Below are 19111 nucleotides of genomic sequence, written 5' to 3'. Positions count from 1 at the left end.
GGTGCCCCCGATCACTGGCCAGTCTCCCGCTCGCCAGACTTTCCCATTAGTTCAACCAGGGGCAGCTCAGTGGACTGGGTGTGCTCTAGAAGGGCGTCTAATCCGAAGTGAAAGGGCAAAAAAAAAAAAAAAAAAAAATTAGGAAAAAGTATTTGTGCTGCTATCAGAGAGGCACCAAGTCTGAGATAGACAGGGCGAAAAAAATTTAGAGAAAATGATCTCTGCCCCCTCTAGTAGGAGCACCAAATCCGGCGTCAGAGAGTAAAAGAAAGTACAGAAAATGATTTCTGCTCGCTTTAGGAGGGGTGTCATATCCAAAGTGGAAACGCAAAAAAAAAAAAAAAAATAGGAAAACATATTTGTGCACTCTTTAGGAGGAGCGTTAAGTCCGAAGTAAAAGGGCGAAAAAAATTGGTAAACGATTTCTGTCCACTCTAGAAGGAGCGCCAAGGTAAAAGGGCAAAAAAAGTTTGACATGATGTGTTATGACTTAAAATATCGCTGCTCCTTTGAACGCATCAAAACGAAGAAATTGAAACAAAAGTTTTTTTTCTAATTGGGGAGGTCAGGGGACCCAAAAATAGGTCCCGCTCGGGTAGAGATTTTGTCGCGAGCCGCCCCTGAGTGCAACATATGTGTGTGTCGAAAATTGTAACAAACCATATATGCACAACTGAACATCTTTTCGGAGTTTCATGGATCTTGTTCCAGATAGATGGTGAGTAAGGGTAAAGCCTCCTATGAGGCTGTAGGCTTAGCTCCTAGACAGTATCTCTGTGTAGGAGGCCTGGGTAAGGTGTGGCCACAATGGGACTCTAAAAAGACATATTTTCCCTTTCAAGAAACTAATGAGGAATGTATGTGGGAAATTCATTTTGATTTTTTTAAACAGCTTTGCAAACCATATTCCACAATCATGACCCCCCCCCCCACCCCAATTCTGTTTTTGCACCTTGGTAACGTACTAGGTGTAAGAGTGATATGTCTCAGCAAATAAACTTTTAATTAAATAGTTTGCCAGTTTATTAAAACATGCAATTTTTCCACTAGGTTATACATTATTTGGGAATACGAATCATAGTGTGAAATTAATTTAGTCGCCTGTAATTGTAAGGTAAGCTTATATATTAATTACGATTTGAGGCACAGTGGAAAACATTTGGGAAACATATTGGAAAACATTTGGATTGGCACCGCGAAACAATAAAAAAAGAAGTTCTGGAACTAAGTTCTTAGGAAATGGAAAGATAACATCTGAAAGAGAGAAATGCAAGATTTTCCAGGAGCAGATTGTGAGTAGTCTTTTGTTGCCATTAAAAGATGTAGGAAGAACAGTTGGAAGTTACGATTAGCTGAGCAAATTCGAAATAATAGAACCATAGATCTAACTCCTTTTTTAGAACAGTTCGCTCTGTACAAGTCTCACAAACATCAATCATCTCGGTAAGTTCGATAAATTTCGCAACATTTTATCGCTTTTACCGGTGATTATGCATAATCCTTTTAGACCCTGTATGCACAAACGTGCGGGGTGCTTCTTTTCACTTTAGATATTCTTTTTTAACATCAGGGATGTTCAGCTCAAACTTCAAGAATTGTGCGTTATTGTTGAAATTAAAGAAAAAGTCCCTGAGGTTAAAAAAAAAATCTACAGAGTGAAAAAAACAACCCCTTCCCAGTGCCGTCTTAATGCATGGGCCCACCCGGGAGCGGCCCAGAAACCTCAAGAGTAGAGGGGCGTGACGAAAATGAGAACTAGTTAAAATTTTCTAGAATTTACTAGGTAGGGCCTCAGAAAAACCACTTGGTCGGGGGGCATGATGCTCTTAAGACGGCCCTGCTTCTGCCCAGGGCCGTAGCAAGCTTTCTTGGGAGCGGTCTTTTTTTGGAGTCTCCTTGAAATAGTTATGTTCAGAAAAAGGAGGAGTTACAAGCACCCCCCCCCCCCCCCCCATTCAGCTTGTTGCGCAGCCCAAGTTGCCTCAGAATAGTTACGGGCCTGCTCAAGTTGCAGGGCCTTGTGCTTTAGCTGGTGTTTGCCTGCCCCTTCTGTTTCTTAGTACTGGGTCTGAAAGGGATAATTTCAAATGAAGTTCATGAGAGTCTTATAAATATGAAAGAAATCATATGGAAAAATATCACTTTAATTTAACCACTTTTAATATCAGTTTAGCCCGTACGTGATGCATGCACTACATGAATTTTGCCATAAAATTCAATTAAAATAAGTATGAAGATAGATTTCCTTTGTGATGAGTATCCTGCATAAATGTGTGGCGTTTTGCTTTTTTTAAATCTCATAATTAAATCAAACAAGTTGGGGTTTTATGCATGTTTAATAGTTAAATAGCAGTATTCCCATTCTAGAAGAAGCTTTTCCGACTTCATCCCTTAATATCCAACCAAGAGGGGAGAGGGGGCAATGGGACAATCATCACACCTAGAGTCTGATAATATGGTAGAATGAATCTGTCCCGTATTTTACAGGACAGTAATGACTAGTAAAAAATTGCCTCCTCTGACACATCACTGGATTCGCGCCTGGGGAGGGGGGGTGGGCACTGACTACTGTTTTTGCACTGGGCACCAGTAGGTTTAAGACCGGCCCTGTCTGGATGCCATGCTAACTGGTTGAAGCAATCTCTGTCCATCGCTATAGTTAGTGGACCAAACAGTAAATAGATAAGCATCAATATATATCAGATATGTTATTCAATCTAGATGAGGTTCTATTTTGTTTCGTTTCAAACCATTTATTGTATAAAAATGAAAATCTTATTAGTCTATAAATATAGTTTTGCCTTATAGTCAAGGGCATAAAGTTATTGAAAATGTTGGGGGGGGCTCAAGCCCCATACAATGGAACCTCGTTTATTCGTCGCGTCGTATAAGCGAGGTTTTTAAGCACGTCGCCGAACAGTCGGGTCAAAGCGTCGTATAAATGCAAAAATCGTATAACTGAAACGTTATCTCTACCTTACTCTTCCGCAAAAATTTCCCTAAGAAAACTAAAAATTATTGTAATTCAAAACCATATTTCATGAAATTGAAATCAAGAAAAAATTATATTACAAAAAAAAATTACTCGAAATACAGCACTAAGATTGGCATAACATTGCTGTTTCATAAACCTCAAGCACTCTTATGATGTTCCTTTCAAGATTTGAAATACAAAAATGCGTTATTTATAAACTTAAACAAAAAATTCGTCTGTGTCGTTCGATTTCTATATTCAAGAAAAAAGTCAATAAAGCATCGAGTTCAGCTCTTCTGAAAAAAATCAGTTCTGTTTTAAAGAACTGTTTTTGCGTGCATCTACAGTCAACAATCAACCTCCGTTAGCAGTCAGTTCATTTCGGAACTTGCAACAGATATTGTTGAAGCCACCTCCATTCCGTGGTCGCATCCGCGGGAACACTTTGAAAATGATTATAATTTTTTTCAAGGACTTTTAAATACTTGAAAATGAACTTTTTCTCCAAGGATTTTCAAGGAGGGTACGAACCCTGTCCCTATATACCAGGGCTTGACAAATCTCGGGCTCCAGGTCACCATGGCGACTAGAAAATCGGTATCGGCACCAAACATTCTGTGCATGTGATTGCTAGAGTGGAATCATAGGATGACGAAAACAGTGGGGCTTTCAACATGGGAGAGGGGGGGGGGTCTCCGTAAGTCCTGAAAAAATCTAAAAAACATCATTTCGGACCGTTTTTCTTCAGCAAAAACCATGCTTGGCTCTTCAGGAATATGGCTGTTTCCTACATAGTTTTTGATTTGTCAAGATCGGCTATATTCAAATGACATCAAAACAGGAATCATTCAATGTTTTAAAACAGTATTGAAATTTATACTCGATGAAAAATTCAAAAAGCATGGTCATATAGGCTTATGCAGCCAGAGCCGCTATCCTATAAAATGTTTGACAAATGATTTTACTTCATGTTCATTTCTTTTTCTCTTTAGAGGTGGGGGTGGGGGTAAGAGGACAAAATCACTGCAAATATTACGATTTGATATTTTGGTTTTTTGTTGGTCGGCATTTCTTCGAGCAGAAATACTTAATTTCGTTTCATTTGTGTTCAATAATGTGCATTTCAATATAGTACAGGAGTACCGTATTTGATTTGCAAAAAATTCAATATAAACAAACAAAACAAAAATATTAAAATGTCTGAGTGAGTAGTGTTTAAAGAGAGGAAAAATGCAACACCATACTGAGCTCTTTCACGTATTAATAATGAGAAAATTATTATTGCGTAATTAATGATGAAAGTTCGGTGTAGATAATATCTGATATGGTGATAATCTCATTATGAAATCAATCCAAAAAATATGAAGGAAGAGCAACTTTTTTTGCGCATTAACCCTATATAGTCCCGTTGATTTTTGAATAGACATGGTAAATGGTCAAAAAACACAAACAGGTTTTTTGGTGTTTCAGAAAGTACATCCTTTAGTGTCATTTCAGTACAAGGTACAGCTATATAAGTACAATAATTTTTATCTATCTAGAAAAAGCTGATTCCTTGTTGGTGTCATATTTGAGAGCTGTCCCAATTTTACGTGCTCAGAGATTTATATTATAGCACCAAATTGAGGGAAATGGAAATAAAATTCAAGGACGAAACTATTCAACTTTGCTGAGCAAAATTCTATCTGTTTATAGATAACATTAAAATTAAGGCAGACTATATTTTACCCTTAATTAATTATTTTAGCTAGTTAAATCCAGTATAATTAATTAAATTGCTGTGATGATGTATTGTTTCAGTTAAAAATATGCTAACAGTGCCAATTTACATCGGTTTCTGGAAAAAAAATAATTTTCAATACGTTTTATGGAGGAGAACCATAGAGGGTATAAAAACATTGGTTTCGATTTTATTTGGCCAACATAGGTGATCAGTTGCTATTAATATTAAGGTGTGCCGCAGATAGCAAACGTTTAAAAATCCATTGGCATAGCAGCTCGCTTATTTTTCTTAACAACAAACACTTCAGTATTAGTATAATACTGAAGTCATACTGATATCAGTAAAAGTATAAATACTTTTTTTTTAATTCATAAATCAGAAGGGGGAAAATCTTTGTTTACATATAATATACGTCTGAGAGAGTGCTTATTAACCGAAATTTTAGTATTTGTATAACACTTATATTCAACGTAGAGTGTTTTTTTGCTCATATACTACTGATGTATGTAAAAAATTTACAGGACCGGTAATTATTTTTAGTCAAGCATTATCTTATTTGCAATCATTTTCAATAAATCAATTGGTATCAGTATTGACCATAAACACCCACGTGATAGATATGCCATTCATATTTTATCCTAAAAATTAATTTTAACAAAAATAACTTAATAATCTAACGATATAAAAATTTTCAATCATGTAATGCTGACCACGGCCTATCGAAAACCACGGTTTAAATCACCAGGAATAACCAAACATAGCAGCAATAGCAAACAGTTCGAATGAAACGCATATTTATACATTTCGTTGATTTAAAATAAATATTTATTGTATCCTCATGTTGTTCATGTCAAATACTCACATTTAAATTTACGCAAAAAATACACACAAGAACCTATTTATACAATTATATAGTTTCTGAACCTGTCCTAATTTCTGCATGAAGTGGCCCATTTAATTTAAACAGCACAGTATTTACTCTATTCGCTAATAAACTAAACATCTTTGACCCTATTTATGCAGGGTTATAATTGTCCACTTTTTTCTAGGGGCACTTTGCAAGTCAAAGGTCCTGACTTGCAGAAAAACCAAAAAATTTGGGTGTCATAAGATGTTTTTTTTACACAAATTATTTTCGACTTATTTTGTTCCTTGTTATTAGAGACCACTGTTTAAGCAAAACAAATTTGAATAATCCAACTCGCAGTTTTCCAAACTTTTTGTTTCATCGTCCTCCTCTTCAGAATTTGTTTTTTTCTCAATCTCCCCCCCCCCCCCTGGACCTTTCCATGCCCCCAAGGGGCGATATTGCCCATTATAGGATACTCTGATCTAACTGATCATAACTTCAATAACAATCTCTGTTCCCATTCTTCTAATCACTATCACCGAATATTATTACCAAAATCTCTTGTGTTGTCTGATCAATAATTTCATGGTCAGTTTTCTTTCACCTTTCGTAGTTTTGTAATTTCTGAACTCCGGATAATCCACTCTCGGATAATCGAGGTCCTACTGTACTTTAGATTTCTTTAGCAATCTTGTTCCAAACAATGTTTGTCGTAAAAGCTTTTGGCCTCAAGAATATCTGTATAATCATTTTATGCAATCGCAAAATTCCCAAAAAATTAGTGAAACTGCTAATGAGGTTGTACTTACCAAGATTATTGTTGCTCTGCTACAAATTGGGCTTTGATGATGATTCCTTCATCATGAAGGATGAGTAAGGATGCAACGATCGATCAGCGTTGACTTGAAAATTTGTAACATGAACACTCAACGGTGACACTTGTATTCAAAAACAACTGGATGTTTTTTCCTCTTCTTATATGCTATAGTTAATATGACAATCCTGTTTTCGGTATTGTCAACTCTGTACAGAAAAATTTCTCACGTCTTCATGCGCAACCATTTGTCGGCAATTACCTTTTGTAACTACTATAGTTCGGCTGGTCAAATGGTGATTTGACCAGCCGAATTCATCTTTTGTGAACATTTCGGATGTCTTATTCTTCGTTTTTTTCTCATGCTTAGTACATCTGGGCAACATAAAAATGTAACACTGTGCTAGCTTCCTGAAGGAGGGACACATAGATGTGTGTTACTTAAACACCTATAAACACATGATTCAGTTAGATGGCGGTATCCATGACTGAAAATTTCAGGAAAGTTCTCACGCTTCCTCAGGGAAAAATTTCCAATACATCTGGCTGCCCATTCGGGTGCGTCTTTGTTCGGAATTCGCCTATATATATGTGTGTGTTTGTGTATGCTCCGCCTCGCTTCAGGGCAGTTGTATTCTAGAAAGGCTACTAAATTTCTATAGTGGAACAAAAATAGTCAAAGCGCCGCTGACAGGAAAACTACAACATCCATCTCATTATTGCTATCATATAATACATTGCTACCTCCAGAGGGGTGTACAAACAATGAGGAAGGAGATCGTACAGGAAGCGATATCGACCCGTCAACCAGTTCCCAGGTTAACAAGTGAGGGGGGGTTGGGGTGTATTCTGTTGAACAGTTTTCTGTCCTGTCCTGTGTTCATAGAAAAAGAAAAAGAAAAGAAGAAAAGCTAAACATGGAAAGAAAACCTATAATTTTTCTTTGTTGAATTAATTTTCAATTTGAAATCTTATAAACGGATGACCGAGAGAGAGGCTTGAAAAGATCTCTCGTCCAAAGATCTCGTTGTAAAGTCATAACTATTATCATCAGACATACATTGCACTATAAACATGCCCCCCCCCCCGCTCAACGGTGGGACTAACCAACACCTTCTAGAGCAAGCTGCTTTAGAAGGTATTGGACTAACAGGGCTCCAGTGCGGGGGGACGATCCCCCCCCCCCTCCATCATTTTTTGTTTTTCACACGAAAAATTCACTATATCCACCAAAGGCCCCAGCCTGAGGCCCTGATGCAGGATAGGGGATGCCTATAACATCTCTTTTATAGTCCTTGCCAACAAAATTAGTGAAATGGGATTACTCGTTATCAAGTTATCGCAGATTCCGGTCATTTTTATTTGGTCCCCGAGTGACGTTATACCGAGGACTGACTATTTATGATTTATTGAATTTTAAATAGATACATTTTGCGGCACTTACATACCGATATTGTGCATGCATTTCACTATTTATAAAGGGGTGGCCAACCTGCTTCCTTAGATAATTGAAGATTAATTTTTACTTTTTAAATTGAAGAAATTCTTTTCAATTTGTGAGCGATATTTTTCTTATGAATGAATGAGTGTTGTAGCCAACTTGTAGGCTATCTCCCTTTCCCCCCCCCCCTCATCGATAATGTGTAGTAGGCCATCTTTGCAATGACCTAATTGATAACTTTTTATTGAATTAGTTTTAGTTTCGTTTCTCATCTTCGAAATTCCCAACCAGATGGGGAGAAAACGTTGAGGGGGCGGGGATATCACATACCTCATTGGCGTTGCTGTCACTGCCTTTTCAGTCACCTCATCAATAAAAATTATACAGTTTGTACAATTTTTATTGATACACATGCACAATTTAGATTAGGATGTTCAGTTTTCCTACTCAAAAATTCAAAAAAAAATTCTAATTTTCCTTCCTAAATGAGCATTCTTACGAAAATGAAGAGCCAGTCAAATTATATTAGTGGAGGGTGCAAATCTGTTCCACAAAACAAGGGTTATGGTATTGACTACACTCTTTAGGAAGACGTTGGCTGAGGTGTTGGGCAACATTTAAAATTTCCATGAGTGCTGCGACCGTAAATAGTTCAGGAATCCCTTAGTTATAAAGATAATATTTTGTATTCATTGTTAAAATGTAGTGGTGACTTAACGAATGGGCCAATAAAGCCCGGTCGAGGGGTTGGTCTTGGACCTTTGAAAAATTATCATTTATTTTTCATTTCCTTTTTTAAAATCAATATTATAATTCACTTGTTGTTTATTTGATTCTATGTTCTACCCCCACCCCCAGTCAAATTTTATTGTAAAGGGGCTTGAAAAATGTTTCGGCATCGGTCCTCAAGATCTGTTATGAATGGGCATTTAGAATGTGCTTTTTTTCCCCAATATTTTTCAAAAAAACATTGGGGGGGGGGGGCCTAAAAGTTATTGGTCCTCCTGCATATACGGGACTCAAGCGTGTACGAAGGAGAGGGAGAATGCATTGCACAATGGTTTTTTTCAGTAATTACTGGGGAGGCTCAGTCCCCTTACAAAATTTATTGCGGCGGGCTCAAATGACCTCAGCCTCTAGGTTCTGGCACCTCTCCTTTATAGAGTGTAATTTATTTCGGTTTCAATATCATTCCCAATTTTCAACCTCCCCCTCCATGCATCTTTGGGCTTATTTTCATGTCGGCGCCATGGCCGTCCTCCGGTCGCAGTGAACAAAAGAAGAGACACTCAGTTTTTGCCACAGGCAAAGAAGAAAGAGCCCCCTCAACACCTCAAAGAATCTTCCTCTCAGCCGTGCCTTCTGGCAGTAAGGATTGGAAAACCGATGGAGGGTGCAATTGGGGATTGAACGGCAGGGAAGAAATGAGATAAACGTATTGTCATGGAACAAGAAAGCCAAAGACCATCCAGATTTTTTAAAAGAACTAAAATTTTGAGCAGATTGTGTTTCCATTAACTAATTCATAATTAAGACAACTTTTGGTTAAAAAAAATTTTCATCATTGCAAAATGAATAAGCCATATTCATACTTATTTTTGGGGGGGCTCGGGCCCATGGGCCATATAGAAGTTTACGCCTATGCTTATAGTTAGTTTGTGATATTTTGTTACATAATTGTTTGCTGTAGTGTTTGTTATTCGGGATCTTATTTCATTATATATATTATCTAGTTTTTGTACGTTTGTTTGATAAGCACCTCCCCAAGCAGTGATTCCACATGTTAGGGGCCGTCCAAGTATTACAGCAGGGACTACAGATTTATGTACATAAAATGGCCGTGGCGAAACAGAAATAATCTCTAAATGACCACAGACAAAACCTTCTAGAGCAGCTTAGAAGGTGTTGCCACAGAGAACCTGACGAGTGTTTTCTAAGAAGAGGAACTGCTATCTCATGAAGCTGAGAAATGTTGACAACCCCCTCTTTTTCAGTCATTGTACTTAACACAGAGATGAAATGTCTTGTTTTTTCTTCTCACTTTGTGGTATTACTGAATAAATCGTAACTAATAAATTAGTATCAATTCGGAGTCCCTGATAAAAAGATTGAGGGAAAAATAAACTTCCTAAGAGAAATATGTGGGTAGAAATTTCTTTTGTAATAACGTTTTCAACTTTTTTTTATTGAGGATTCGGTCGGTTTTCTAGGATTCCATGCTGTTTTCCTAACAACCGGAAACTACTTTTCTTAAACACAATATCATTTCTTTGTTAGAGAAAACCTATTTCTCCCCTCCTTCCATTTACACTCATCAATCAGAATACAAGTGCGAATCTCCTAGAGTAGTTCTATATTCTAGTAATGCTTCAACCGTATGTCAAAATTTAAACTTCTCATATAAGTTATCGGAATATTTTGAAGGCACTAAAAAAAGTGATGAGTGAGAGTGAAGAGCTATTTTCGAGCTCGGAAAGCAAAAAATTATTACTCCAATCATTTCAAATATATTTTGACGCAAATCTATGTATATATATATATAATTTATTTTCTGTATATGTCTGTTCTCTATACTGTACTTACTAACCGAAATGGTGACCTAGTCCATATTCCGAAGAATTTGTAGCCGATAGGTCACCGCTGGGGTAAAATGTTCTTTATACCAGTGTTTCTCAACCGCTGAGCGCGTAAATGATTCACGGTTTCATTTTATATATTTTACTACCATTATTCGTGTGCATGACTGAGCCTTACACTTAGAAAAAAAGGAACCAACAGGGTCACAGGCATTCAAAGGTTGAGAGCCAGTCCGCTATACCAGTGTCTCCCAAACTTGTATATTGCACATTGTTCTGTATTTCTAATTTCTTTAAATACATAAAAATATTTTAAAATCTGTTGATTCTTTCTGTGTGTGGATCACCTATATAAATATTAACTTGATCTATTGATCATTGTAATTGTAGAATTTGATGAAATTGCATTATAATAATGCAACGTATAAGGGCTACAAGCCTTTTCAAAGGACTGTCTTCTCCATCTCATTTCTTTGAAGTATTGGTTGCTATGGTGACTTAAGTTACTTCTTTTTGATTATTTTGTTTTTGCGGGCAGTTTGATCTGCGTATTCATTGTGTTCGGTCACGTCCTTTCGTCCTTGTATTGTGCTTAGCCTAATAAAATAATTCACCGTGTTTGATCCGTTTGTAATAAACTAGAGAATATTATTAAAAAATATAGGACATTTTAAACATTTGGTAAATAGATTTGCAGTATCTTCTTACTACATTCCGCCATTCCGTTAATCATACCTGTCTATATTTCATAAATGAGAGCAGGTAAATTTTAGTGTCTGTCCGAGCTTATCTACATAACATACATTGGCGTACGCAAAGAGGGGTTTTTGGGTTCTAACCAGTGTCGTCTTAACGCATGAGCCCACCCCAGGGGCCTCAAGAGAAGAGGGGCCTCACAAAAATGAAAACTGGTTGAAATTTTCGAAAATTGACCGGGCAGGGCAAAAAAAAAAGGACTTGGCCCAGGGGCTCAAGCCGAGATTATATTATATTATTTTGCAGGAAAAAATGTAACCCCCTCTTGAGAAGAAAAAAAATTTAAACCTCCCTCCTCTAGAGAAAATTCTGCATATATGTCTATATTAATAGAATTAATAATAGAGTGCTTCTGATGATCATGTTAAAAATGGCTATTTTCGCTTAATATAAATACAACGCCACAACAGGCCAAATGCCCAATGAGGTGACTTAATTTTTTCAGGCTTAAAATTTTAAGTGATTCCTACCTTATCATGCTTTTTATAATTTACAAGGGAAAAGTAAAAGAAAATCTCTTAAAAAAAAAAAAAAAAAAGACGATGTGCAACGCTAAGAAGAAAGAGGTCAATCACAAGGCATTACCAACTTGCAACTTGAATTCAGCCCCCTCCCGATGGGTTATCATCATGACGCCCACATGGGGGGGGGACTGACAGGGCTCTAGCACTGGGGCCCGGGACGATTATCATCATATTTTGCTTTTTCATGCTATAAATTAGCTACAGAAGGGGCCCCGCAAAAGATCCTAGCCAAGGGGCCTTGCAGCAGGATGTGGGGCCATGGTCACATATGGGGGGGAAAGCATTTTAGAATCACATGATCTCTGAGTTTTTTTTTTGGAGAGATTTTGTGAAAACAAGTAGATTCTTTTGAAGAGCTTTTGTGTTTGACCCCGAGCCTTTGAGAGGGTTAAAAATCAAGAAAAACTGTTATTGGATATTTATTATAGTTATATCTGGTGTTTAAATAGTTACTCAGTTTTAAAATGGCCATTTCTGTATTTTTGTTTTTTTGAAACCCATACTATTTCGGTGCTAGAAAGTTCTGATAATTTAGGAAACTTATGAGCTGTTTTTTCATACACTTTTCTATTACTTTTGGAAAAATGGGAAGAATTGATATGGGCCTGTAGTTTAATAAGTTATCTGTCTCTCCTGTTGTATAAATGGGATATACAATGGCATATTTTAACTCCCTATAAAACAATTCATTTCGTATAGATGAGTTGATTAAGTTTTTTTATTATATCATGTGATAATGTGCCGTTATTTTCAACATCTTGGGAAATTCTTGTCATTCTAGCATTAAGGAATCTATTTCACGATTTTTCTTGGCAATCCCTGTGCTTGATTTTATCAAAAATCATGCCCTCTTATTCAGCTTCTCATCGCGAAAACCTGATAGATACCTATGATCATACACTACTACTAAACCACACATGCACCTCGTCCATATTCCTCTGTGGAACTTCAAACAAACTGGTACATGTTGGCAGGGGCGTCGGAAGTGTTTCGAACCTGTGGGTGCCGTCTTGAGATTCATGCAGGAAATTTCGATTTTTGAATCAATTCTGTGGGTGCTTGAATCCGTTCTACAAACTTCCGTGGGTGCTCGAGCACCCACAGCACCCCCGGCTCCGACGCCACTGCATGTTGGAATTTGCATGTATGTGTAGTGAATCTAATGCGAAGTTTGTTTCTGTGTAATGCTCATGGGCTCCCACATCCTGAAGCAGGGCCCCTAGGCTAGGACCTTTTACAGGCCTTCGACCAGACCTTCACAGGCCCCTTTATGGTGAATTTATAACGTGAAAGAAAAAAAAAAGATTAAAATCATCCTGGCCCCAGGGCTGGAGCCTTGTCAGCCCACCCCTTGTGGGGGCCATGGTAATGCTGCTATCTACCATCAATTTTTCTAACAATGAGTGAAGTGTAATAATTGAATTATTGTATCATTGTAGGGCAAGACTTTTTAACCGGAAGATCGGCTCACATTTGTACCTCAAAGTTGGGAGCCACAGAAAACCAACTTCAAACAACCACCACTGTGGCGATGGTGAGGTTTGAATGGGGGTCTTCCAATGATACAATTAGGGTCTTTATTTTGTTGATTGTTATTGTGCCAAATGTTGAGCAAATGTTTCATTTTGTAAGCAAAGGAACTATTCCAACAAAAATAATGAGTTAGATTGTCAAATTCCCTAAATAACGAGTGCTAAACTACTAACCAAACAACGGATGTTAAACTGTCAATGCCACCAAATAAACCACAGACAAGCCCAAATTTTCCTTGAGATATGCAATAGAGACCCTGGAAAATAAAATTGAGATTTTGGAGGAGGGGTTCAAATTCAATTTTGTCTTCCATGAACTATCAATAACCAGTAACTTCATACTCGCCACAAAGTATGAAGTTCTCTTAGTTGGATTATCTTGGCAAAATGTATGTACCCACAAAAAAACCTCTTCAAACCCTGCAATATTCAATTTGCAGTTAATAATAAATAATTAAAACAGTTAATAATTAATAATTAATAATAATCATTCAACATATAATTGGAAAGAGCAGTGAGATTCCCAGTTGTCTGTCATTTTGCAACATTTATCAGAAAAACCACTACTTTAACAATTTGTTTTCTGAACATTCATCTGTCTATTCTAACTTGGGTGATAGATGGCAGCGCCAGCTTCAATGATGCAATGTGAATAAAAAAATTAATAAACAGTGGCATCATCTTCCCCTATCTTTACTATCATGATTTTATTCACAGATTCGTGCTTAGTTTATTGTTGTGTCTAATCTGTTCTGATGCACAACTTCTTTTTTTATTGTAATTTACATTGCTCTTTAATGATATATTTGAATTTTATGAATAACATAAAAAAGAAAATTTAGGGAACAATACAAACCATTTTTTTGCATACATCATACTTCACAATAGGTTTTGACATGTGCCATTTCCTTACATAAGTACTCAGCAGTTTAGGATCTGTGTGCTCTTGACCACCTGGAATATGCATGGGTTGAAAGCTATTTTAGTTTTGTCTAAATTGAAAGACAGACTTTTTAGAGCCGCAGTCATACAAACAAAAAAAATAAAAAAAATCTCCGATTAAACAACAAAATCCTTAAAAACCAGAAAACCAGGTAAGAAAGTAACTGATAACAGCATCAGTTACTTTGCATGTTACTAACATGCAATTTAAAGTCACAGTCTCGCATAACAATTGCATGAGCTATCATAATCAAATAAAACATTTTGAATATTTACAGATACATATTACTCTATTATAAAGACATGCGCTAGTTCCGCCTCATTTCAGAGATAGGACTGTTCAAGTATGGAATAGGTTTGCATTTGCATAATGAGTGTTTTCTACTAAATAAGCTGTTTGCATAGTTTAAAATTAGACCATTATTTTTTGCTGGTATGGTTATTCAAGAGTATATGGAATTGGGAACCATCACAGATCTGGAAGAAACACCACTTATTTACATTTTCAGTAATGAAACAGTTCTTTCATCCGACCCATAAGCCTTCAAGTTCATAAAGATCTTTAGGAAAAACTAAGAGATTCTAGCATTTCGAGAAATGAAGACTGGACATCGCTCACCACAAATCAAAAATGAAACAGTTCAGTCCCCAAAACAAAAATGAATTTAAAAAGAACTCTCAGAAGATGGCATTCTTCTGAGATGAATTTTCTTCCTTGTAATCATCATCTCCAAAAATACAACCAGTCTTTCGAGGAATCTTATATTGAAAATGAAAATTGATTCAAAAAAAAGCAAATGGCTTCCTTCTATACAAAGAATAATCATACACATATGCACAATAATTCATAATGATTGCAAACTAAAGGCTTGTTACAAGTTATTATGCCTTAATGTTATTATGAATTGAAATTGTTTTTGGGAAAGTTTGAAATTTAGAAAATATATGGGAAGTTTCTGTTCAAAATACAAACTGTCTATTCCAAATAATTTTACATTTTTACAAAAAACACATAGATCAAATTCCCTTAATTTCAAACAGCAATTAGTAATGTTGCATACTGTTGACAATAGAAAAATTTGGTTCCCCTAACTCTGCGAGTTTAGAGAAAAAAATTTCTGAAAGTGTTATTATGTAAGCTGTCATTGTTACGAGCGAGCAAAGAGAAAAATTTAAAAACTGTCATCACCAAAAGAGAAGGCTTGAACTGTGGAGATGTTGGCTCTCATAGATGGTGAACCCAATTTCCATTCCGGAATCTTTTTTTTTAAGATGAGACAAATACAAATACCATGCCCAACAGGCAAATTGCCCAACGAGGTGGCTGACTTAAGAACATCTGCTACACCACACATGCACACCCCCCCCCCGTGGAACCCCCAACGAATCGTTACATGCGGGAATGTGCATGTACGTGTAGTGAAACCTGACGTGAAGTTTTTTTGTTTCTCTGTAATGCTTGCTATGTGTAGTGCTGCCATCTGCCACCAGTTTTTCTAACTATGAGTGAAGTGTTATGATTGAATGATTTATCGTTGTAGGACTGTTGCTCTCTGTGGCGAGACTTTTTAACGGGGAGATCGGCTCGCATTACCACAGAAAACCAACTTCAGCATGGTATTCAACAGTGTAAATGAGCACAAATTCGGGACTCAGAAAATCCCCATGCAATTTTTGAAGTGCACAGGAAGTATCTCAAAATCAATGTGTGGTGTGCACTTTCATGTGATATGGCCATTGGGTCATTTTTTAACTGGGCAACGAAAGAAGCACCTGAAGAAGTGCACAGATTGTTCTGCAAAACCTTTTTGAGTAAATGTTGCTTTTGATGTGCATGCTTCTCTCATCTTTTCTAACGTAAAGTGTAGGAACTGATCAAAAATAGGTACATTTGATCCAGATGCCATATCGATAGCGTAGTTCAAAAAACTGGCAACAACTCCTACCTCTGCTTCTATGCTCCCTGCTGTAATAAAATCTGAGTTGATTCTCATTCAGTTCCATCCGAAGTGAATCCTTAAAATGCAGATATCTCAAAACAGAATTTTGAGCTGTTGCATTTTTGAACTGGGCTTTCGATATCTCTTGTGGACAGATATATGTTTAGATTGGCAATAAATTGAGATATAAAGTCAATTTGGCGATAACTCGAAGTCTGATAACTCAAATATCTGTTTAAGTCGAAGTTTTCACTCAGCCCCAGAACTTTTTCTGTATTTTATTGTTAAAATTTTCCTTTAACACTTGAAGTTTTCTTCCTTCAAGTCGAAGTTTTTGGGAATGACAGAAATTTAAAAAATAGCATTTAGTAGGCAAAATTTAGCAATGAAATTTAGTATTTAGCAATAAAAATTAGAATTTAGAAATGTAATTTAACATTTAGCAATAGAGTTTAATAATAGAATTTAGCAGATTCATTTAGCGCAGCTGTTCTCAACCCTTTTTGGTGTATAATTTCTATGGCGGAGTCCCGTAGACGTATTTTTTATTTATTCATCAAAGTTACTGATTTCTTTTTTATTTATTTATAATTTTTTCTTCAAATTTACTAACTTCTTTTTAATTTTTATTTTATTTTCCTTGAGCTGTAGTGGAGCCTCAAGGGCTCTATGGAGCATCTGTGGAGAACCCCCATTATACAAGTATCATGTATGTGTCCGTTTCCATAATACAGTATGAATGTCTAGTTTATTTGTAAATATTTTCCTTCCACCTCTCATATACAACAATGTTATTAAACCCTCGTTTACTCGTCGCCAATTTCGGTTAACTCGTCACTATGAAAAAATTTGAGAAAGTGGGACAGACTATTTTTATGGCTCACATTAAAAAAAGAGCTTGTTAACAGCATTACCATATGCTTAAAAGTCAACATAAAATCCTATATACCCAAACGGAACAGTTTAAGTAACAAAAGTTACACTGGGGAAGTTCATTTGCCGACTAAGGTTTTTGGAACGTTGAGAACTGTTCAAGCTAGATCTCATTTCTGCATGGGCTCTACTGGAGAAACTGAAGAAATCGCAAGATACCCAGGCTCTGTCGCAAGAAGCAACGTAAGCACTTCTGCTCCCCCCCAGGGCATCTCTGGCAAAACCAAAATTTATTGATACATCAAAGATTGCACATAGAGAGTGCAAGAAAATCAAAAATTATGTAAATCGAAGAATCAAATTAATCCAGTCAAAGTGAAACGCGGGTACGGATAATAAATAATCATAGAAAGTATGGACTATACTAATTGAGGGCTTGAAATTTAAACAAAATGTCTAATTTTTTTAAACAACAATATTCTTTCCCAAGTTGAGGTCTTCCGTTTACTTTTCCCTGCCCAGAGCCCCTCCACAAAGTCAAAAGTGTTCGAGATTCCTTTGTAGTTGTATCATTTACTGATGAAGAATTAAAATACTGAAATTAAATTTGATGTCTATGTAAAATTAATGTGCAATAGAGAGTTCTATTATGAAGAAAAGCTACTTATATATATAGCTTTAGACTAACAGCTGCTCTGTTAGTCTAAATTAAAAATTACTAGTATATCTTGTTATTTTGAATCTGTTGATATATCCTTATTACTAATGATGTGTGTGAGTGTAAGTAATTATAACCAGAATATTCAATTGAAGACAGACACATATTTAATTGAGATTTAAACACTTAAAGTGAGAGACATCTGTTGCAGTTCAGACTTGAGCAGCCATGTTTTTTTGTACTGTTGCCAAAACTCTGAAACTAAATACTTGACTAATAATGTGTTGCCAGATACCAACAACAGAAATAAATAAATTGTTTGTCCATTAACATAATATTCTAACACTTTCCCTTGTTAATAAAACAAACAATTCTGTTACAATACAAGTCCTATTTTAGCGGACAGTGTCACTAATCTTGGCTTGTGCAATGGCTTTGTCATCATATCGGCCAACTGATACTCTGTAGAGATCTTTTGTACTGCAATCTCTCCTTCCATCACTTTTTCATGAATGAAGAAATGTTTAATGCTAATGTGCTTTGTACGGCGATGGAATTCTGGATTTTGTGCGAGTCTTATAGCTGCGTTATTATCAATTTGGATCACTGGAACTTCTTTAAGTTGTACAACTGCTTTGTACATCCTTTGCTGCAACAATTTCTGCTTCAGTGGTCGATGTTGCTACTATAGATTGTCACTGACTGAGCCATGAGATAGCTCCACCAGCATACAAGATCACCACTCCTGTAGTTGAGCGACCAGTATTTCCAAATCCTCCAAAGTCAGCATCACTATAACATTCCAACACTTTAGGATAGCAGTTATATCTGTAGATAATGCCTTTACTTGCGGAACTTGCAATGTATCTGAGAACACACGTTTGGCTTTCACCTAATCTTCTTTTGGATTCTCTAGCTTGCATGATAAAACTCCTACACTGTATGCTAGGTCGGGTCTGGTGCCTACCATAAGATACATGATAGCTCCGACTACTTCTCTGTAAGGAAATGATTCATCTGCTTGTGATTCAAGACCATTTTCCTCTGACAGCACTTTCAAAATAGGTGTATGAACTGGTCTACAATTTTCCATACCAAATTTCTTTAACACTTTCTTTGCATATGCTCGTTGGCTAATTTTGATGTTTCCATTGGTAAACTTTTCAATTTCCAATCCTAAGTAGTATGTTGCTGGTTTACTGGCAACTTTAAATTTCATTTTCAACTGTTTAATGAAATCTTCAGCTTCTTGCTGATCAGTTGCTACGACTAGGCCATCATCAACATATAAAGCTATAAGTAATTTTCTGTTGTTATGATCTCTGATGTACAAACAAGGATCAGCTTCACTTGCTTTGAATCCTAGTTTCAACAAAAAGTCTCCAAAACACTTGTTCCAGCAGCGAGGAGCTTGCTTAAGACCATGAAGACTGCGCTTGAGTCTACACACATTACTTGTCCCATCATTATCACCTGCAGGTTGTTGCATATAGATGGTTTCTTTTAGA

At 36.5% G+C, this 19111-nt stretch overlaps 1 protein-coding gene across 1 annotated transcript in view; it reads right to left on the bottom strand.

Moving 5' to 3' along the window:
* The window catches only part of LOC149086554 (putative sodium-dependent multivitamin transporter), a 268467-nt gene that overhangs the window by 8512 nt on the left and 240844 nt on the right, over nt 1–19111 (bottom strand). Inside the window, exon 12 of the mRNA XM_089256024.1 lies at nt 14047–14144. Coding sequence (XP_089112150.1) covers nt 14047–14144 — 98 coding nt within the window. The remainder of the gene's footprint in view (nt 1–14046; nt 14145–19111) is intronic.

Source organism: Pholcus phalangioides, unplaced genomic scaffold (genome assembly GCF_987345545.1).
Source record: "Pholcus phalangioides strain wild (caught in Gottingen) unplaced genomic scaffold, Ppha-v1.0 ptg000004l_1, whole genome shotgun sequence".
Taxonomy (NCBI): Eukaryota; Metazoa; Arthropoda; class Arachnida; order Araneae; family Pholcidae; genus Pholcus; species Pholcus phalangioides.
The sequence above is the reverse complement of the archived record's forward strand: the minus strand, read 5'-3'. Positions and strand labels throughout refer to the sequence as shown.